The 22,841-nt window shown below is 35.1% G+C and overlaps 3 protein-coding genes and 1 long non-coding RNA gene across 7 annotated transcripts; 1 reads left to right on the plus strand and 3 right to left on the minus strand.

Moving 5' to 3' along the window:
• Positions 1-167: 167 nt before the first annotated feature.
• Positions 168-2,348, minus strand: LOC139100178 (uncharacterized). The gene is made up of 3 exons (XM_070652784.1): positions 2,189-2,348; positions 818-912; positions 168-760 (listed from the first exon to the last, which is right to left on the minus strand). Exons 2-3 carry the CDS (start codon positions 844-846, stop codon positions 232-234), a joined length of 558 nt encoding a protein of 185 aa, XP_070508885.1. The 5' UTR covers positions 847-912; positions 2,189-2,348; the 3' UTR covers positions 168-231.
• On the plus strand, positions 2,285-13,812 carry LOC139100164 (uncharacterized protein CG7065-like). 4 transcript variants are annotated; one of them, XR_011545410.1, is made up of 7 exons: positions 2,285-2,570; positions 6,354-6,612; positions 6,672-6,919; positions 8,929-9,329; positions 10,353-12,687; positions 13,099-13,290; positions 13,372-13,811. XR_011545410.1 is itself a non-coding variant. In XM_070652768.1 (5 exons), the coding sequence occupies exons 1-5, from the start codon at positions 2,562-2,564 to the stop codon at positions 12,517-12,519; spliced, it is 3,084 nt and encodes a 1,027-aa protein (XP_070508869.1). In that variant the 5' UTR covers positions 2,285-2,561; the 3' UTR covers positions 12,520-13,812. The 4 variants fall into 4 exon arrangements, 1 of the variants encoding a protein (XP_070508869.1); XR_011545409.1 differs by having other exon boundaries at positions 10,353-13,290; positions 13,372-13,812; XM_070652768.1 differs by having other exon boundaries at positions 10,353-13,812.
• A 360-nt stretch (positions 13,813-14,172) lies between these two features.
• On the minus strand, positions 14,173-16,209 carry LOC139100168 (uncharacterized). Its single transcript, XM_070652774.1, has 2 exons — positions 14,774-16,209; positions 14,173-14,708 (listed from the first exon to the last, which is right to left on the minus strand). The coding sequence occupies exon 1, from the start codon at positions 16,179-16,181 to the stop codon at positions 14,787-14,789; it is 1,395 nt and encodes a 464-aa protein (XP_070508875.1). The 5' UTR covers positions 16,182-16,209; the 3' UTR covers positions 14,173-14,708; positions 14,774-14,786.
• A 4,297-nt stretch (positions 16,210-20,506) lies between these two features.
• Positions 20,507-21,636, minus strand: LOC139100184 (uncharacterized). The gene is made up of 3 exons (XR_011545412.1): positions 20,925-21,636; positions 20,757-20,783; positions 20,507-20,689 (listed from the first exon to the last, which is right to left on the minus strand). It is a non-coding gene; the product is annotated as an uncharacterized lncRNA (long non-coding RNA).
• Between the last annotated feature and the right edge of the window lie 1,205 nt (positions 21,637-22,841).

The following is a 22,841-nucleotide window of genomic DNA, read 5'->3' on the forward strand; positions in this document are numbered from 1 at the left end:
TTTGTCTTTTAGAGCTAGTGTCTATGAAGTACATGGTTAAGATGCAGAATTGGTGGATTCCAAGACATCAAATGTCCTGTTATGTCATTTCTTATATTAGCAAGTAGACAAGCTCTAGAAAATACAAGAAATGACATAAAAGAGCCATGACGTCACCCATCAATTGGAATCGACGATAAAAAAATGCCTCAGTGACTGTGCTGCTCGGGTTTCTTTATTCCTCGACTTTATTTATCCAATAATAATATTATTATAAATATTATCAGTAATTTTATGTTTAAGATGAACCTTTGGAGTGACATAGAACGTTGATCTCTCTAAATGTGTATATTTGGATGAATAAAATCCAGGAAGTCCATTTGATGTTCTCGGAATGTTTGGTTCAACGTCAATTTTCTCACCAACTGGCGACGATCCTGTTGACATTTCACCGTCCGAATATTTTATGACACATTTTTGAAGGCACTTGATGAGATGAATGCCTTCCTTTTTACGTCCACATCGACAGACATTGAGTGACTCGTACATGACTGGTGATACAAAGTAAGATTCACCTTGACTGCCGTCAGTGTCGGATAGTTTTGGGGATGGACTTGTTGATGAATTTTTTCGATTTTTTGCATTTTGTGAAAATCTTTCAGCAATTCTGGCATTGAGATAGGATTGACTGTAGTGCTGATTATTTTCTGGTTTGGCCATGAAACTCCATTTCTTCTCGCTGTCTATTCTAGCTTTGATTTCACGCTTCATCTGCTCGCGACTGGTTTTTGGGCGAGATTTTAGTTAATTTGTGATTTAAAATTGTAATTTTTCTTACATTTTTCCTTGTAATTTGCTGGGATCCATGATGATGCTTTATTATTAAGTATGATTTATTGATAATTCTGATTTTTGATTGAATTTTTGATGCTTCTAAACAGAATAATCCAGAAAGTAAACATTTAACAATAAATGCCATGGAAACGACTTGTATTTGAATATTAAGGAAGTATTTGAAATTGACGTGACGTTTAACAAAAGGAGGTGATTGGATGGGAAGTCATTAAACTGTTGATCAAAAGGGACATTCACTTATTACGTAACGTAAAGGGATGGAAATGAGATTCTAAGTGTTTTAATAAAATATCCATATCAATCCTTTACAAATGTCGACTTGTATTGCATATGGGCAGGTCATATAAAATTGAAGTCAACTTCAAGCTCTGATTGATATAAATTGACAAAACAAAAGATTATTAAATTTCTAATAAGTTTCTATCAAATATAAAGCCACGTGTTTGTATTTGTATTAGTAATAGCAACAATGAGAGAGGAAAAGTTAGGAAAGCTAGTAAAGAGAGTAAATTTGATGAATACCCAGAATACAAAATCCTCTCATGAGAGAGATAATCTAGCAGAGCCTACATAGAGTTAACACACAAAAAATTTGGTTTTTACAAATTGACTCAATTTTCAAATTCAAATTTATTAAAATTCTTAAAAAATATTCAAAATTTTGACATTTTTTTCAATATTTAGTGATTAAAACACTTTCTTGCTCACACAAATTGTAACTAGGTACAGAACAGGATACATCAGGTCTCATGACAACCTCGTGTCTTTGTAATATGCAGAGCTTGCAAGTGGTTCGGATCCAACTTTAAACTGTAAGTCTAAAACAAGGGTCAGACATTCCAAAAGTACAATACTGTACTTACTGTACATGTTGAATTTATAAGAAAGTACAGTAAGTACAGTACAATACTTACTGTACTTGTATGGACAGTACCTAAGTACTTGTATGAAAAGTACAGTAAGTACAGTACTGTACCACTGGAGTGTCTGACCCTTGGTCTAAAAGGTGATCTACAACAGATTAATGATCGCAGTGCCTCAAGATGAAAAACCTGGGCACTTCAAGTATTATATACACTCCTAAATTGTCAACTTACTTACTTACTTCACTGACCGTACTCAACAATTGAGATCCATTCGAGTCATCTTCAAATGACGCCTAAAGTTGGCTCTATCGGTGGATTCCGCCAATTGCTCTGCCAATTATCAATATTAAATGCAATACTGTCTCTATCAACAGCTTCTTTAAAGGAAAATTGCCAATAATTCATTCTAATATTAAAAACTATATGACGGTCCAACAAGTTCAAATGATGAGATCGTAAAAAACTTTATTTTAAGGGGAAATGCTCACCAATACCAAAACATCTTCTCTCTCAATTTTTACTTCCATATTCACTCAAACTCTCCAATGCCTACATATCATCACTTCATTTCTGTTTTAGACACAGTGAGTGTTAAACGTGTATTGATCAATTCGGAGTCGCCATTAATAAAATATTCTCAAAAAAAAAACATCAATTTGGCAAATTAGTGGAACTATTGTGAATTTTAGTGATCCATATCAAGTTTTTATGATTTATAAAGTTATGTTCAGTTTTAAAAACATTTAAAAGAAATGAAAAATCTATGTTAAATGTCATTTTAATTGAGACAAAGTTTTTAAAAATAATTTAAAATATAAAACAATACAAAAAAAGTGGATAAATATAGAAATAACTAATAAAATGCAACAAGTAAGTGATTAAGCTATATTTAGGCAATGAGTTTTTAACCACAAAGTGATAATGAGTTTTAAAATAATCTTAAAAATGCTCGTTCATTTGAATTTCACCATTTTTTTGCACTACAATTGAACTTATTTGTGATATAAAGAAGTTGTATCTGTATTTGTGAGGTTGTGTGGCATCCAGTGGCGTACGTAGTTTTGATATTTTAATGTCTAATACAAAATAGTGTTGTGGGAATGTTCAGAAATTACGAAATGTTTCAGAATGAGTGTGTTTCCCCTCATCCCTATTGGAGACGTAGGTCGGAGTGACGGAGGGGTCTACAATGTGGTTATAGAGTCCAAAGTTTAGAAGTTTCATGAAAAGGATAAATAATTGAAGAATTTGTTCCAGAAAGTGGAGGTTTAGTTACAAATCACAGGACTTACATCACCCTTACTTCTTCTATTCCTCCTTCTCCTCCTCCTCCTTCTTCTCCACCTTATCGCTCATTAGTACGCCACTGGCATTGATAAAAACCATGAGATAATCAGCCTTGAATTCATTTGCTTATTAATTCTAGTAATTTCCATCATTTGAATCAGCTTCATTTAGATGTATTCTAAAAGTGGGGGGAGGGATAGGTTGGTGCTCAACCTCTCCGCCCCTTCTACTCCCTACCTTGAATGTTATAAGAGACCAATCTCTCTTTTATAATACTTCGTATTATCTACTTTTACTTTGATGGCAATACAGATCAACTGTGATCCATGGCCTCCCTCAGATGTTGCCTAAAACTGGTTCTATCGCCAGCTTCCGTCTGCTAATTGACTACCCATTATCCAGAAACTAGCAAAAATAGCCATTTTAGTCAGGAACTGAAACCTGTTCAACCTAGTCAATAACCTCCTACGATTCATAATGGATCAATAGAAATCAATCGTCATCCCAACCTCCTAACAGACAAATAGCATGTTCTCGAGAGTTCTTGGTCACCTTAAATATACTAGATGAACATTGCTCTCATGCTATAATGAACATTCCTTTCAGATTAGCCCACTCTTTGTCTAGGTCAAAATTAGAGTATTTCTTCGTACAAGATCACACAAATCTCACACGTAGTTGACATGTAGATTATGTATATACGCTTCTTGTATTTCCAAAATTATCTGGAATAATTGGAATTAATCATTTTTTTGGGAATTTCATTCTAAGTACAGTAATACTCAAATGATTCCATTCACATTAAAATACATTATAATAAATTCAGAATGAAAAGAATAATACAATTTCCTGCTGATGTGATAAGCATACCCATAGGATGGAAATGGTGGTTTAGGTTAAAGGTCATTAATGCTCATAAGATGGGGATGAGGGGTCAAGATTTTGATACGGATGGGTTCAAAAAGTAATCGACATATATTTCAGCAAAGGGGCTTGTTCGTGGATAGGTCAGTTAGGCAATAATCCAAAAAATTCAAGAAATAATCCAAGAAATTGAAACAAAATCTAAACCCGTTCACCCTACGGCCTTTACCCTTCGTTTACATTCTGAAATAAAAACAATTTCAAAATAATAAATAAGCCACAAATCTGCATACGTCACATATGTGTGGCTCATTTATTATTTTGATTAATATTGATGTGGCTTTAACTTTAGTGTTCCTCAATCATTTTTAATATAAGCAAGTTTCCCATATAATTCGCAATGATTATGTCTATTAAAATTTATTTAATAAAACTATTTGTATATACGCTGATGGTGAAACTGAACGTAATACAGGTTCTCAGAATATGAGACTTAAATTGGATGATCGATCTGCTTTAGACTGGCGTGACTCTGATTTGATGATGGATCCATATCGGGCAAAGAGACTGCTTTTAGGCATTTTGATGATATTTCTGTACCATGAAAGCATACTCTTTGTCAAATAGGGAATTCGGTTCAAATTTTGCGAATTTCGAAAAGACACATGACGTAGAATTGACCGAATATCCGACCCCGAACTCAGGTGATTCTGGCTTCTGACCCAGATGCCTCTGGTTCCTGTCACAGGGGACTCTGGTTCCTGACCCAAGTGACTTTGTCTACAGACCAGATTAAATGAATTCTATCCTCAGTATAAAGATATGTTGACTTAGTATTTAGTCAAATTTTCGGTCATATCTTGGTCATATCTACATCGTCTGACATCCGGAATTCAGTTTAAATCTGACAACGTTTCAGAGTCATGCTGGCTTGATATCGGATTTTTGGATATACCAAGTCAATTTGGCTCAGACTAACTAAGTATTATCAAAATTCACAAAACTGACTAAATTGTGTTATTATTAAATTAGAGATTGTCGCTCAATTTACTAAGAATTTAAAGCTTAAATCCAGATTCAAGAAGAATTTTTCAAAAATATTATGATGAATAAATGGGAATTTTCCAATTTAAAAAGAATAACACACAGCTCGTTCCTAGAAGAATAAAATACATATCAAATAGAAATTCCGCATTTTTTGTTGATTATGCTCTGTTGTTGTTGTTTTGGTGACGTTATGTATATTTTTGAGTATAGAGACATTACAATGAACTTTTATTAAAATGATCAAATTTATTAGAATACTATAAATGGTTTTTAAGGATGTTAATTGGTCATTCTCAATTTTTATTAATTTTGGTTGCTTTTTTTGACCTTTTTGATTTATTTTCATATTTTTGAATCAATTTTTTGGTATATTTTGATCAATTTTGATGAGTTTTGCATTATTGGCATTTTACTCGAATACCACAATCTGACTAGTCGATCTAAAGTCCACAATCAGGCCATAGTGACGCTATTTAAGCTGAATCTAGCATTAAGTTAAAGTCAAGCTGATCTGAAGATGGATTTTTGAATGATTCCTCTCATTTCAATCTTTCATTGCTAAAACATGATACATTTCAGGTCTATTCAATCATTCTATCAATATTCCATTCGAAGGCTCTCGATTGCAGCCGTCGTTCTGATTTTTTCCACTTCACTTCATGTTATTGACCCATTCCTGAATCTAACGTACATCAGAGCTTTAATTCTGTCTTAATCTTGTAGATTAATCATTTTGGAGTCATTCACTTGTTACGTAACGCGTAAAATTGGCTTTTAGACCCCTTAATCCTTAGTATAATCTCTATGGAAGCTACATTGCTCATTATCTCACCCGACCCTCTACTCTTGCTTAATTAGTGAACGACTCACTTTGATTCCTTATCATTTGTCATTAACAAAATTTAATTGCCGTGTTCTTTGAACTTGATGCCCATTTCATCGAATATGAAACTTTTTTTTTGATTAGTCTATATTTTGTGGGACTTAAGGTCAATTATACTGCCTATAGTGAAATACGTTTTGGGCAGAATAGCCTTATATTGTATAAGACATTGCTGATAATAAGGTAAACAAGCTTGATAGTCCCGAAAGTCATACGACGCAGAAATTACCGAAAATTCGACTCCATGGCTGAATTATCTCAAACTTTTGGGAAGATTCCGTTGAATCTACCCTGAAACTTGAGTCATGATGGCCTGGGGTTGCATTTCTGAGTCATATCCTTTCTGAGAATTTGTCCAAGCTTCACACAATGCGCATGGCATGGCCTGATGTCAGATTTCATCTAATCTGAAATAGAGACAGCATCACATCAGTCTAGGACTGCCATTTCTATGCGCTGTGCTTCCTCAAAATACATGACCAGGGTTTCTGCTTATTTAAAGGCACTAGAAACCTTAAACCTGACAATATTCCTTACAATACAACTAATTCTAATCTTTATCCCAACTTTAGGTAGAAATCGACACCGAGAAGCACATCCTCACCCAAACAAAGAAGCTTTCTGATGGACAATTTGAGAAAATTTTCTCAAGAAATCCTCGCGGACTTGCTGGCTATTTTTCATACAATTGTCATCTTTGTGGTGTTCCCAACTTGCAGGGTGAAAAGGCATTGCAGACGCACATTACCGGCAAAAAGCATCAAAATCGCTTACTTTATAACTACACGCCTGATGCAACTGTGTTTCGGTCATACATTGGACCCGGAAAAAGTGAGTTTTAGGATTCTATTTTTCGTATAATTTCCCAAAATTTCCACATTTCCTTTTAGGCACACAAACAATATTTCCAGGCGAGCCAATTCCACCTGGATTTGAGGATGAGATGAAGCCAATTTGTCATATGGATGCAATAATTGATAAAATTGACAAGCCATTGATTGGACTTGAATACATTTTGGAATTGCATGATCAGAAGGCAAAGGAACCGCTCTATGTATGCACATTGTGTGACAAAAGATGCGATCCAAGGAATATAATTCCACAAATTACGTCGCATCGTCATCGGATGAAATATTTGGTAAATAAAAAATTAATTTTAGTATTTTTTTAAAGTGAAATTGATTTTCGGGGTGTTAAAGTGATAAAACTTAGTAGCATTGGGTCCAGTTCATAAGACTGGGTCTTTCAAAGATTATATATAAAGTAATAAAGTTGATCATCAATTAATTTGATAATTTTTGAAAGGTTTGTAGAATTTGCATAGATTTTTGAGTAGTTGATGGGATTTTTGATTATAAATCAGTGATAAATTAGTGATAATTGTGAATTTGATGACCTAGAGGTCGAATTTGAGTCAATTAAAGGTGAAAATCGACTTTTTTTTAGTTGATTTAAAGCTTCAACTTAGTTTATGTCAATTTAAAGTGCTTTTAAAATATAAAAGTGATGATACGAATTATGATGCAAATCTTGCAGGCATATGGTGTAGATATTCCCGAAAATCTGGTCCTAAGTCGACTTGACTCTGTCCTGAAGCTGGATTTCGTAGATTTTGAACTAAGGCAAGTGTCACGCTGACTTATCGCTTAATTTTCGGTCATTTCTTCACAATGTGCTTTCTTGTTAGATTACTTGATATTCTCAAGTGTCACTCGGGTGACTTAAAGCAGCGAATCAGCCGATATTGAGTTGATCTAAGTCAATTTGAGTCGACCTAAGTCAACTTGGGTCAACCTGAGTTGATTCTTCTTCTGATTTTGTTTGAAAAAGTCGGTTCAAGTCGACTAGATTGTATAAAAAATCCAAATCGACCTAGAGTTCTGATATGACAACCCTAAGTGGACCGAAACATTAATTAAACCTTTATAAAGGCAATCTAATGTCTAGTAGATGACTAATTTTAACGATTTTTTGTCCAATCAGCGACATAACGTTGTCCAAGCAAACAAAATGTGCTCCTTATGATCAGTGACTAAGCGAAAATTCGAGAAAATAATTCACACATTTATATTTTAAATAAATTCAATTTAAATCTCCCTCGATTATTTATATTATAATATAAATCCAAGTCGTACATGTGCCTTGCCTTATCGCAATTTAAAATAATTCGATTGCTGGAAAAAGCGTAACTTGTGTCTTTTTTTTATTAGATTGTATTACGACGAACGATAACTATGGTGAAATTGAAAATATATTAAAGATAAGTTTAGTATTTCTTTTATGTATTTTCATTTTATGTCGTCGGTAATACAATATGAGACTGGAAATTTGGCTGGAATTATTATTGAGTCTGGAATTACTTCAAAAAATTGAGTTTTTTAATTTAAAAAATTGAATTAAAAATAAATACAAATTGAATATTTAAATTTAGAGTCTTTTTTGAAATAAATAAAAAATTGACAAATTCAATTAGTTTAAATTCAATTAATTTAAATTCAATTATTGATAATTAAGAATAAGTTCGTTAATATATTAATATATAATATATATTAAATTCATTAATTTTAATGATATAAAGTGATAAAGTGAAAGTGAATTTGGAACAAAATATTAAAAATATGTTTATTAGAGTAATAAAGTGGTACATTTTTTGAGTGAAAGAGGGTGCGATAAGTCGAGTAAATCAGGGGTGCAGGCAGAGATTTGAGAAAGACCCTTTATACCCTATCCTTGAGGGAAGGGGGGATGCTATTTGCATCCACCTCAAATTTGATGATTTATGGATAATTGCTTCAAATATCCCTATCAAAAATGAAGAATTTCTCCAAAAAGAAGTGGATTAAGGGGTAATAAACATCATCCTACCCTCCACCCCACCCCTCCTCATATCTCTTCTACGCCCTTCGACCAATATATGAATAGTTGTAAACTTGGCAATCGTTCAACTTCCTATTCAACATCAATTGTCCCTCATAGGCAAATAGACCGACTTTTAGGTACCATAATAGCCTATTTGTACCATAAAAGCATGCTCTATGCCTGATAAACCATATCATCGACTTATCGCAACCTTATCTTCTCTCACCTCTCAACTAACCTTTCCCCAAATTACTCTCTAATTTCCCCCTCTTTAATTCTCTCAAACAGGATCTCCACTTCCCAAAAGTCATGAGCATCCTCAACCGTCAATCACGTTTCAACAATGACATGACATATCGTGAAGAAGTCCTGACCAAAATAGCTAAGAAAATTGAGGAACAATCCAAAAGACAAAAGCCATCTGTCTATGACTACAAAAAGTATGAAATAAGTAAGGCTGAAATAACGGAAGAAATTAAAAATTTTAAGCATTTTAACGAAGAAGATTTCCCGGAAGCTGAAAAGATTTTGTCAGTTAGTACAAAAAATAATGATCTTTTGGATGATGTGTCGTCGGGTTCTGATTCTGAAGAATTTGAAGAATTTAATGAAAAATCACGTGATAATGTCAAGAAAAGTTCAATTAAGTTTGAGGATAATCGACGATATGATAAAGGAAATGAGAAAAGGTAAGGAAGATTGTGATTTTGTGATTGTTATTAGGATTAAGAATTTTAAATTGTTTATAACGTGCGGTTAATTTACTTGTGGAGGGTTGAGAGGGGATAATCATTTGGGGATTAGGTAGGGGGATTAATCGGGATACCATACACGGGTATGGTTGTATAGAGTATCATTTTGAATCTTTAGATGTTAGGGCAACCTAGGATGCCTTGCGCTAGTAAAGCTTAGTATAGAGATACTCTGCTCTAAGTAATTCTGTAGTAGATGAGGTAGAGCTGATGGGACTCAAAATTTATGAGTTTTTACCAAATTTTCAATTTATTAAGCCATTTTAAATTTTTAAAAAAAATTTATTTTATTGAATAATTACGGTAAGTATTTAAAAATCGTTGAAAAAATATAAAAATTCCAAATCAGGTAAGTATGGTGCTTTAAAATCTGCACTATTTGGTCAAACCCGAGCGATCCTCAGCGGCACATGATGATGATGATGATAATGATGATGATGATCTTATTGATTTATTTTCCATGATAGCTTTGTTGATTTCTCGTCATATGACGGTCATTTGACATCTTCAAGGCTTCATGGTAAATACATCTGTAACGTCATAGACAGAGTTGACAGTACCCCAATGTGGATTTTTGGAGTCCGGACTCGCGAAGTCCTGTCAACTCTGGTAATGGTCATTATGTATCTATCCTCGGGGACAATACCCAAGAAGCACAACTTAGTTGCTAGGGCACCCCTATGTCGTCAAAAAGTTGACCTAACGGCAACAACATGACCATTAGTGACGTTATTTGCTGGACATAATGTCTTTAATGCACCGATGCCTCTTAATCCGTCAAAATTAAATAAGACTGCCCAGACTACACCCTTATGTTGGGTTAAAACCAATTAAATAATCAAATCCACGACATCATGTCATTCGGGTCATTTCCAATCATTCTTATATGTTAATAATCAAACTCATATTCCAACTCAATTCCTTATCAATAAATTTCATTTCTTCTCTCATTAAATTTAGCTTAAAAGAGATTGCAATGTCATCAAAAATGACGGAACTACCACCAAAAAAATCCGAAATAAAGAAGATCCTCACACCACGTGAATTATCAGAGCAGTCAAATGCAAAAATGCAGGAAAAGTACATAATTGAAAAATATAAAGCTACAGTAAAGATCGCAATGGATGTTTTAGACAAGAAGTTCACTGAATATAAGAAGAATCCTGAAAAGCATCCATTATATTCGGACGAATGGAAGTCATTTTGGAGTCATCGCTACAAGGAGCTATTAGCTGAAGGTTTAGATGCCAACAGTTATGATTATAAGCCAGAATGGATAGACTTTTGGATGAAACGTATGAAGGAACTTCATGAACATGACATTACATCCAAAAAAGCTGAAATTCGTCGTAAATTAAATTTAACACAAGAATTTGTGTCCAAAATTGAGAATGACAGCAATCGGTCACGTTCACGATCAAAATCTCCAGCAGGTCATCGCTCAAAGAGTCCAGTCCATCACAATCGTGCCAATAATCGAACACATCATCGATCCCGTTCACCAGGTCCAGCACATCGTCGTATCCGCAAGTCCAGGTCACCAATTGAAATATCCGACGAAAGTGACGATGAAAATTACCGAAAATCCACAAGACATGACCGTAAACGCTTTAGGTACGACGATGACAGATCCCATAGCAGAATATCAGACAGTCCACATAGCTATAGATCGGCATCAAATTATCGTGACATTCGTCGGTCACCAACACCTGATATATACTGTAAAGATGGTGAAATTAATTTAGTGTCTGTCTGTCGTCTGCTGTCGGCACTTGAAAGTGACATTGGAATTCTAGCTGATCGTGTTATTACATTGCTGACTAAAGCGATAAGTATGGAAAAAGCGGAAGCAAATTCATGTGACAATTTGCTATTCGATGAAGACAACATGATACTTATGGAAACAGTTAAGGAACGCCTCAAGGGTGGACTTAGTGCCAATCTTGTTGCACCACATAAAATTACACCAGTTAAGCGTGCAATTCAGCAAATTGCGTCACTAATCTACGAAACAAATAAAAAAAGGCAATTGATGGCAGCAGCAAAGCCAAAGAAGCAGCCGGAACCAGTCAAGCAAATAGACACGAGTGAGTCAGCAAGGCTTGAAATCGCTAAAGTCCTGACACAGACACTGATTGAACAAGGCAGAGATGACATATCACCAGAGGAACTAGAAGAAATGATTGAAGCTGTCATTGCAGAAGGTCTTGAGACCGTCAAGGACGAGGAACCAGCCGAGCAGCCACAAAGTCGACCAACGACACCAACTTTATCACCACAGCCTTCAAAAGCACCAGAATCTAAAAATATCGACAGCCGAAAGTCTGATAAGGATGATAATTTTACGGAACTAGAAAATTTGACCGACGATGACTTGAAGACATTGTTGAGGAACTTCTCAGACTTGACATGCGATGAACAGAATCACTTGATAACATATCTGTCTAAAATTGAAAATACAGACCGACAGCGTGTCGAGAGATTAAGGAAGTATGTCGACATTGGCGATGAAGACATAGAAAGTGAATATGAGAATGAGGAGGTTCAGGCTGATCCGACCATCGATTCCAATAAGCATTCATTCAGAAAATCACCAGAAAAGGCACAAATCCTATCTGATGATGAGTATGAAGACACAGAAATCGTCAAGTCTATGAATGCGACAGTCAAGAATGATCAAAAGCCACTTCCAGTCAATCCGACACTTTCGAACACTGGTGCTGTTGCTAATGAGCTTATGAGTTCACTTATGACAAGTTTTATGCAAACTTCAAGCTGGGATATGCCAGTACAGCAACCGGCATCACAAGAAGCATGGGATATGCCAATGAAAAATGACATGACATATCAAATGCCTAATATGATGGTACAACAGCCATTCTATAATCAACAAATGCCAATGCACACTGTATCGCCATGGCAACAGCAAATTGTTGCACCACCGTCAATGCCGGACATTCCTAATATGCCTAATTTGCCATATAATCAATATCCACCAAGAAATGCGCCTAGAATTGATCCAAATATTCAACGGCAAATTGACTTGCAAGATCCACTGTCATATCGACGACGATTGGATAGACCAAATAATACACAACTTACTGGAAAGGGAAAGAATCGACGTTAATTCATGGAAGTTAAAGTTTACTATTTGTAGGATTAAGTGAATAGTGTTAGTGAAAGTTAGTGCTTAAAGATTCTTATAAACTATGAAGAAAATAAGTAAATTTAAAGTAAATATAATGAAGAAAGGAATGCAGGCAAGCACAAGGTGGAACACTGAGATATGATAAAGGTAAGTTCCGACTAGACTAGATATAATACTGTGAAATTAACATTTTGAGATTATAAACTACAATGCTGTGTTACAGAGCTCGAAGTATTCATGGCAGAAATTGATTCAAGTTGACTTGACAAAAATTGTTTCAAGTTGACTTGACCTGAATCGAGCTCTGCGTTTTGTTAAATTTTAAAGATATTCAATATCGAGTCAGTGAGACATTTTTGTTATAAAGCAAAAAAACTAGAATTTTTTTTATAAAATTTCATTGCATTTTAAAATTATTAAATTCATTAATTCAGTGACGTAGTCGGGTGTAATGTTAACTGAGTGTCAGGGTTATCGGAAGCTACCAAAATTTACCGGATCAAAAACTTCAAAAAACCAATATTTAAATCAAGTTTTTCTTTTCTATTTCTTCAACAGGATTAAAAATTGTCTTTAAATATTTGATTTATTTACTGTGAAAAAAATATGAAATGTGACGATAAAAATTTGAAGAAATTCAAAGAAAATAAAGGAATAAGTCGTAAGTGTTAAAGCTATCAGCGCATCATCAATAGAACTGCAAGATGTTAAGTCACAGAGTCAATAAATAATTCTGAAGATAGCTGAACAGTAAGTTGAATAAATTATTAAAATTTGGTTGAGATTCAAGTGATTAAATGACACTTTTTTGTCAATTTGTCTTGATTTTAGTGGCTGGAATTTGCGGAATCGATAAAAAATCAAAGAATCAAAGTAAAAATAAGTTAAATTAATATTAAATCATCGACAATTTACTGTGGAGCGAATTTTGTCTGATAAAAGTGTCAACAGGTAACCTAGTGGTACTCAATAGCTTGAATAAGGCTACCTAAGTATGACTAAGTTGCCAAAAATAGTTTTATATAAAAATCAGTGAATTTTGCATTGCTTGATAATGACTTTTAAAATAATTAGGTAGGTACAGTGGCAAAAATAAAGTGTTAAATTTAAGATTAAGAAAATTTAAAATTTAAAACGTTTTCAAAATTTGATTTATTAAACGCTGAATCATTTATATTGTCAATTCATATACTTTTTTACTTTTATAATCAAAATTAATTTTTTTATTGGACTCTAAAGTTTAAGATTGTATGCAAAATATGAAGAAATAATCAATAAATAATAACATTTATAAAAAAAAAAATTAATTAAATATTTTTTTTAACATTTTCAGTATTTTTACCCTTTCAGCATTACTTCCTTACTTACTTACAGGAACCATGCTCCAACTTGGAGCCTAGGTCATTACATAAAGCCTTCCGTCTGATTCTATTGCTCCAGGAACATCACAAAGTAGCTTTCAACATTACGTTTAAACCGTATTTCACATTCTATAGTCAATATAATACAACATTTTCGTCAACTTCTTCTTTGTATTTGTATTTCAGATTAGTTTATTTCAGATTAGTATTTCAGATTTAGTATAAACGATTACATCAGCTCTGTATTCATAAAACAAAAAAAATATATAATGCATAGTCATCTCTGTCATCTTGTCATACTTGACTCTTATCTAGAAAAACCCAAAATAACAGATAATTCAAGCATATCAATCTTAAGCTTCAGTATACTCCCACCAACCCCACCTCTTGAGTTACGTATCAAATTAGCAATTTATATGAACATGCATATACAGGCTCTAAAATACAAAAATACGCTCAAATAGCGTCTCATGTGTCCTAGTGAGTATGATCATTGGTATGTTAAGATACTTATTGAGCATATGCTTGTATGCTAGTGAGATATATCAAATAATTCAATTCTAGACTCAAAACACGGCTTGATCGTTCTGACACTAAACGTTAGGGATCATTAGCGTATTGTGTACCTCAAAGGATTGAGTATTGCCTCGATTAGTATTAAGATTGAGTCAGAGCTCAAGAATGTGGAAAAGTGGACTTCGAGCTTGATCTCAGGATTGAGCCTCTTCTCATCTAATCCCAACTAAACATTACATTACATTACATCGTTCAACCACCTGAAATAGACCACCTCTAATCATCCAAAAACTACAATATTATAAATAAAAAATTTATTAACATCAAATATCTTCGATTTAGTAGAAAATTATTACAAAATATACTTTTTTACGTCTGCTCCGACTCATCGTTGATTACCTTAGCTGCTGGCGTAGTACTTAATAATGGACAATCCGACGTTGACGGATTTCCACAACTTTGAATTGAAAAGGTAAAGTAAAATCCTCTTGGACATTTTAACAGGTACTGGTCACCTTCAATACACTGATAATAATAATCACAGGCTTGAAGAGATGGGATATATCCAAATTCAGGAACATCTGCGCAGGTAGGTGGCCCACTTGGGGGTGTTGTTGGCGGTGAGGGTGTTGTCCCGATCAATGGACAATCTGAGTCGGTTGGGTTGACACAATTCTGTTCGGCAAAGCTGAAGTAAAGTCCTCTTGGGCACTTGAGAAGGTATTCTGTGCCCTCGATACATTGGTAATAGTAGTCACAAGCTTGCATTGAGGGTATATATCCGAATTCAGGTACGTCTCGGCATGTAGGAAGTCCATTAGCTGGAGCAGTTGTTGTAGGAGCGGGAGGTGTTGTACTGATCAGTGGACAGTCAGAATCTGTGGGATTTACGCAATTCTGTTCGGCAAAACTGAAGTATAATCCTCTTGGGCATTTCAGAAGGTACTGGGTGCCCTCTATGCATTGGTAGTAATAGTCACAAGCTTGTAGTGATGGTATGTATCCAAATTCTGGTACATCTGCACAGGTAGGTGGCCCTCCTGGTGGCGGCGTCGTGGTTGGTAGTGCTGGTGTTGTACTGATTAATGGACAGTCTGAGTCAGTTGGGTTTACGCAGTTCTGTTGAGCAAAACTGAAGTAAAGTCCTCTGGGACACTTCAGAAGGTATTGCGTGCCTTCTATACATTGGTAATAGTAATCACAGGCTTGCAGAGAGGGTATATACCCGAATTCAGGTACATCCCGACAGGTTGGAAGTCCATTAGCTGGAGCAGTTGTGGTTGGTGGGGCTGGTGATGTGCTAATCAATGGACAATCGGAATCCGTTGGGTTTACGCAATTTTGCTGTGCGAAACTGAAGTATAATCCCCTTGGGCACTTGAGCAGGTACTGAGTACCTTCTATACACTGATAATAGTAATCACAAGCTTGCAATGACGGGATATATCCAAATTCAGGTACATCACTACACGTCGGAAGTCCATCACCAGGAGTTGTTGTTGTTGCAGGAGGTGTAGTCGTTGGATTTAACAGTGGACAGTCTGACTCATAATAAGGCACACAAGTTTGTCGTTCTGTTGAGAAAAAATTTCCACGTGGACACTGTAGTCGATAAGCGATGCCACTAATGCACTGATAATATGTATAGCAATCATGATGCGATGCTACATATTCAAAATCAGCAACACCTTCACATATGATCCGATCTTGCGACAAAGCCGATGGAAGTAAAAAAATTAATAAAAAAAATATTTTTTCAGTCATTATTATTGCACAATTATCGAGGAAGTCACAAGGCAGACTGCTTAAATATTTTTTTTTATTAATTTATGAACTAAGGAAGTATCGATTTAAATCTTATGCGATAAGATTTTGACATTATCGATTATTGATAAGATTTGGAAGAAGGCAAGCGATGGTAAATATTTTTTGTGGGATATTCCCAATATGTTGGTACTTGATGGATTGTTTTGGACATGAATTAGTTAATCTAGGGGTATGCAACCTGTGTGTCATAGGCCACGGCACACCAGTCAGGTAAAAGGAGTTGATGAACTGATTTACTAAGTTATTGTGCCACAAAACCTAAAGTTTCCAGATCTCAGGTGTGTCTTAGCTCAAAAATGATTGCCCATCACTATTTCAAGACTGACATGACTTTGGCATGATGCCTGATTTGAGTTTGAACCCAGATTTGACAGGATTCTGGGAGTAGGACTTCACTAGACTCAAATAGGATTCCTAAATCTGATTCCAGAGGTGTCCGGACTTTATTGGAGTCGGATTTTAGAATGGAGTCCTATAGCCAACTGTTTGAATCCAGTATTAAGTCAAAATCATCCTGGATTTATGAAGGATTTGAGATTAATTGACCAATTTGTTATATTTGGGTTAGATGTCATTAATGTGTTGATTTTTAGGGGATAGGGTAGGTTGGTACCATGTAAGGATACTCACTGTCTACATCATAGACCAATTGTCCTCAGATCTGCAAGCTGCTCATTCATTTCACTTCCCAGCATCAACCAGAACATCTCAAAATACTCTTCAACCTATTTTTGTGCCAAATTCCATAAACTTCACCTTTAAAACAGCAAGAGAGTGAGAATAACTCCCAAATTCTCGAACTTCCTATAAATATATTTTCATTCCAGACACCTGTACTAAAGTCATTTCCATGAAGTATTTCGTCAATAAAAACAATGAATGCAAATTTGAACTCATCATTAAGTCTACAGCTTTTAAGCATTATTCACAAAATTACAAAAAAATATGAAATTTTTAATAATTTTATTTGGATTTGTTTCAATGAGCTTCTGTGCAGCACCAGGGTTACTTGACTGCGTATATAGATGCTCTGATGGTAAGATGAGTAAATTTGATTTTTTGTTCCTTTTTAACTGTCAAAATTAATCCCCAATTAGGTAAATCTCCAGTCACAAACCCAAACAACACTGCATCCACAAATGGCTGCGGCGACTACGGAGTCATTGCCATTCCAAGTTTACTTCCAAATGCAAAAGTCTTATCTTGCTGCAATGATCATGACATTTGCTATGAGACATGCAATACAGTCAAGGATACTTGCGATCAAATATTTAAAACATGCATGATTAATTCATGTAATGGCAGTTGGAGCTGTAAATTTGTTGCTGAATCATTTTATGGTATTGTTACAGCTGTCGGATGTCCATCATTTTTGGGTAAACAGGCAAAGGCTTGTGTTTGTGTTTAAACTTTTTGTTATTTGTTGAAAATTGAAAATAAAGGATTTAATTTGAGTTAAATGACTTGTTGCTTTATTTGGTTCCATAATTTACAGGATTCTAATGTGAAGGAGCCTCGACTGGACTTCAGATTCTAGAGACTGTGTCTTTTTGGTCTTTTAGAATCCATATTCTCAAAGTCCTGATCAGATGCTGTCTCTGATGATCAAAATACACAATGCATTCAGTTGAACCTCCAAATTCAACCCAAATTAACAACTATTTATAAACTGATCATGTGCCGACATTATTTGAACAATTGTTGTTGTTGTTGTTATTGAGTTTAAGTTGATTTCGAGCAAATAAAAACAGTAAACATACGTATTATTGCTGTTGATTGAGCTCAATAACTCCAATCTATAAATACTGATGACATGCACTTCCTTACTTACTGGAACCATGCTGTGATCTCCGATTAGGGAATGGGCAATCGGTTTCCATTGGATTTGGATTGTTCAAAATTCAAAAAAAAATTATGTAAATCCTAATAGACATAGAGCATGCTCTCATGGTACTGAGATACCATTACGACACCTAAAAGCGATCTCTTTGCCTGTAATGGCTCTTTATCCTATATCTCATCCTATTGCTAATTTACTAGGAATCCCAATACACCTGATTAAACATCAATTGAAGTAAATTTTAAGAAAATATGTTTCAAATTTTATAATAACAATTAGTTTTTGATATACTTTTGGAAGTAGATCACGTAGCTTACTAAGTACAAAGGAATAATTTAACAAATCCCGAAATGAGAACTTTTGTAGCTCTTTTCACTTTTTTCACTGCAGTTTCATTGTCAGTCTGCTCAGTTCCAAACAGTCCTGGCTTATTTGGAGATACTTTGAATGCTCTTAACAATTTGTGCAGCTTGACATGTCAATTTAGTAAGTGTATACATCAAAATTGGTCAAACTTGTGGATAGATCAACAATCCAGCTTCTGGACTAGCCTGACTCTGAGTTGGTCCTGGATTTGAATTGATTCCAGAACCTAGTCAGAGTCACGCTGGTCTAGTGTCCAATTTGGAATCAATTAATGAGTAAACAGCCTCAAACAAGATCGTTACTGATCCTTGACCCTAATAACACTTCCTAATTCATTTTAGACCGCACTCCAGTCACAAACCCCAACTATATAAGAACATTTAATGGATGTGGCTCAAAAGGTATTATCATTGATCCAACTAACCTTCCAAATCCACAATTTGAACAATGTTGCAACAATCATGACTACTGCTACGGAACCTGCAACGTTAAGAAGGATTCTTGCGATACAGCATTTAGGAACTGCATGCTGATTGCCTGTGGAAATGCATTCAATTGTGACACAAATGTCTGTAAAGCTGAAGCTGAAACATTTTATAATATTGTAAAAACATTGGGATGCAGTTCATACCTTGATGCACAGAAAGGTGCCTGTACATGCTGAATTATGCTGTAAATTACAGATTTATTGAGAATTATTTCCTATTTTACAAATAAATCATTCATTTTATTGACATAAACATGCTTTTTCTTGTGAATGTAAATACTCAGGACATCCAGCTACAGCAACAATTGATGGAAGGATTGTCTTACATGCACTATCAATCAGGCTTAATCCAGTTTTACAAATTAAGTCCAAACAAGTTTTGAATGCATCGTCGCAAAATTGTTTCGAATTATTACAGATGTCATAGCATTTATCATGTTCATTACAGCAATTTTCGAATGATTCTGGGACTAGAAAGCTTGGTAGTGATATGCCTGATCCACAGCCATTGGATGATTGGTTATGGTTTGGTATTGGGATTGGGGTTTGGTCTGTAAAATAGGAATTAAGTGGATTTAGAAGGTAATTTTTGATGTATTGTGCAGTGGTTCTCAAATGATGTTCCACGGTACCCTATGTAGTGGTGTGCAATCTTCATCGTGTTTAGACACAATTTAGTGAGGCAACTCGAACGTTCCGTGGTACATAGGTTGCCCAACACTGCAGTGCCTCGACACGATCTGGGAAGTACAACAATTTCCAGACTTTTTGCTATTTTGCCTCAAAAAAGGATATCAACGCCAATGCTTGGACTTCAGAGAACATGTTGAGAACCACTGCCATGCCTTCATCCCCCACCATACTTACTCTCATCCTTGCATTCATATTTACAGTTCATTAACACATTAGCTTCTTTGTCCACAAAAGATGTTACAATTGTGATAAATTTAACAACTTGCTCACCAAACCAGTCAATTATTGAGGTTGAGCTGTTGTTACTCTGTCCATCAACATGACCAGCAACAGCTAAAATAACTAAAATTACAGAAATTTTTAGTCTAGAACTGCTGTTCATGTTATTTTTCAGAGAATAATTCTATACACGTTTTTGACTTGCAAGTTATCAAGTGACTGCTAGCTTGCTGTAGCTGAATTTTTGCTGAAAAACTAATAAAAGTATAGCTGCAAGTGTTTAAAGTCACGAATGTCATTTTACTAGCTTTATTGCAAGTAAACAGAATGGTTTTTGGGCAATAAGGAGGTTTGAGTGAAAATTTCAGAGTCAATTGAGGATTTTTGGTGATTTAAAGGAACAAGGGGATGAAGGGGGTTTGGGTTCAACATCCACCATCATATTGAACAGATAGGAACCAACCCCTAACCTCCAAACTTGTTGAAATTCCCAAAAAATACTAAAAATCGACTCTTAATCCACAAACCACATTTATTTACAAATACAGGCATTATTCTGTGCAATAATATACGGGAAGCAGCCTCCAAACTTAGCAATATCATACATCCTATCCGCAACCCAATTACAATAATCTCTAGATCCACAAACATCCTTCATACAGCTTCTAAATGCATTGTCACAATCACTCTTTTTGTTATTGCATTTGCCATAGCACAAATCATGTTTATTGACACAGTCTTCAATTTTTGGATCTGGAAGTATTTTGGTTGGGATTTCGATACTGCCAAGGAAGCCATTTGCAGCTGGTTTGAACATTGGATTTTGGATGGGCTTTTTGTCTGAAATTTTAATTGTAATGTGAAATTTTGAAGTAAAATTTGTATTTTTTTAGTGCCAAAAACTTACTTTTGTCCCTGCATGAGTATGTACAAGCTGGAATGAAACATTAGGATTGGGTTAGTATCTAACTGGATATGAGAATTGATAGAATAGTCCTTAGGGCTCAGTTTTGACATTTCCAAGCTCTGCGGCCAGAGAAGTAAGTAACTAAATATCTGCATTACAAATACTCACCAGGAGGTTCACCACTTGACTGTACCGACTGCCAAAGTTCGTTTAAAATTTTAACTAATTTAGTATCTACAGCTGGTCCGCCAGCAGAAGCCATCGCCACTAAAGATCCAACAATCAAAACGATTCCAAAAATATTCATTGCTAATTAACTTGTTATCGGGAACTTTTTAATTGGAAGTACTTTGTCAACTGATTAGGAAATGAATGGTTCAACCGTATTTATAATGGGTAAATTTGGGGCGGATATACAATCGGTCATGTCACGATGGACATTAAATAAAATTAGAACTTGATATTTATTGCTGTATTTTTTATATTAATTTGGTTTTTTGTTTTGCAGTTTTTGAAATTCTGGGGTCAATTACTTTAGGTTTAGTGCAAGAGTGCCTTCCTTAATCAGCTATATTGTGTCTATATCGCTTATTCAAGCTGACGGTGCTCACTTAGCCTTAATCCACCATGTTAAGTGCGCCATTGAACTGTTTTAGTAGTGTAGTTGAGCTATGCATTCTCGATGTTGGAGCCGGGACCGGAAAATCTATGAAAAGTAGGGTTCCGGCTCCGGCTTGATCAATTGAGACTGGGATTTTGGGAAGGCACACAATGCTAGCCAGAACAGCGTTATTCTTGACTGAAGCTAAGTGAATCTGGCTAAGTGATGGTATTCCAGTACCATATGAGCCTTGTGAGCCATATGACCCATGTGAGCATCCTCACAGTCTATTAATACATGTGTATAATTAGATCTGCATACCGTATGTTCATTACACTTGTCAGCACCAACCTGAACAAACTTTGAATATAAATTTAAGAGATATTATCATTAAAAACAATGAGAGTGAGAATTACTGATGGAATCTCCAATTTTTACTCTGAATAATTACATTCCAGACATCTGTACTAAAGTTATATCCAATAAAAACAATTAATGCAGGCTTAAACTCATCATTGAGTTTCTGAGTCTTATAAAAAATATGAAAATTTTAATAATTTTTGTTGGATTTATTTCAATGAGCTACTGTGCAGTTCCAGCAGCACCAGGGATATTTGACTGCGATTATAAGTGCTGTGACAGTAAGTTCAGTTCCTGTAAATTCCTTTAAATTAAATTAATTCTTATTTAATTCCCAAAAGGCAAAACAGCATCTCCAAAACCAAATCACACTGCATCCACAAATGGCTGTGGCGATTACGGAATCATTGCCGATTCCAGTTTACTACCAAATTCAGCTTTTGTGACATGCTGCAATAGTCATGATATTTGCTATGAAACATGCAATAATGCCAAGGATACTTGTGATAAGACATTTAAAGACTGCATGATTAATACATGTAATGACAAATGGAGCTGTAAAGTTGTTGCTGAATCATTTTATGGAATTGTTACAGTTTTAGGATGTCCATCGTATATGAGTAAACAGAAGAAGGCTTGTTTGTGTGTTTGAAATTTTGGATTTTTGTTGAAAATTGATAATAAAGGATTTTTTGAGTTACTATATTGATTTATGCTTTCTCGATGTCAGGTGGGGGACCGGGAAATCCTGGGAAAGTCATGTTCCGGTCCCGTTTCGGGTCCCAAAAATCTCGGGAAAGCAAATTTTGCTGTCTGTATGTCTATTTTACATTATTTGCAGGTTTTAGGGAAATTTCGAGTGGATTTTGGACTAGAGAGAACTTCAGAGCACTCGGAGAGGAACTTGTACCCCAAAATCATCGCCATCCTCTAACGGTTATGCTTCTGATTTGAATATATACCCTAACAGGCAAACAGCATGCTCCATAGAGCAGAATAAGCTGAGAGCAACGCTCACGAACATGCTTACCAAGTATATTTGAAGCCAGCAAGCTCTCGAGAGCAATATCTTTGCCTATTTAGGGAACACCTTCAAAAAATCGAATAAAAGTGGAACAATTTGC

Source organism: Chironomus tepperi, unplaced genomic scaffold (genome assembly GCF_022539635.2).
Source record: "Chironomus tepperi strain 1889 unplaced genomic scaffold, CSIRO-AGI_Ctep_v1 contig_58, whole genome shotgun sequence".
NCBI lineage: Eukaryota > Metazoa > Arthropoda > Insecta > Diptera > Chironomidae > Chironomus > Chironomus tepperi.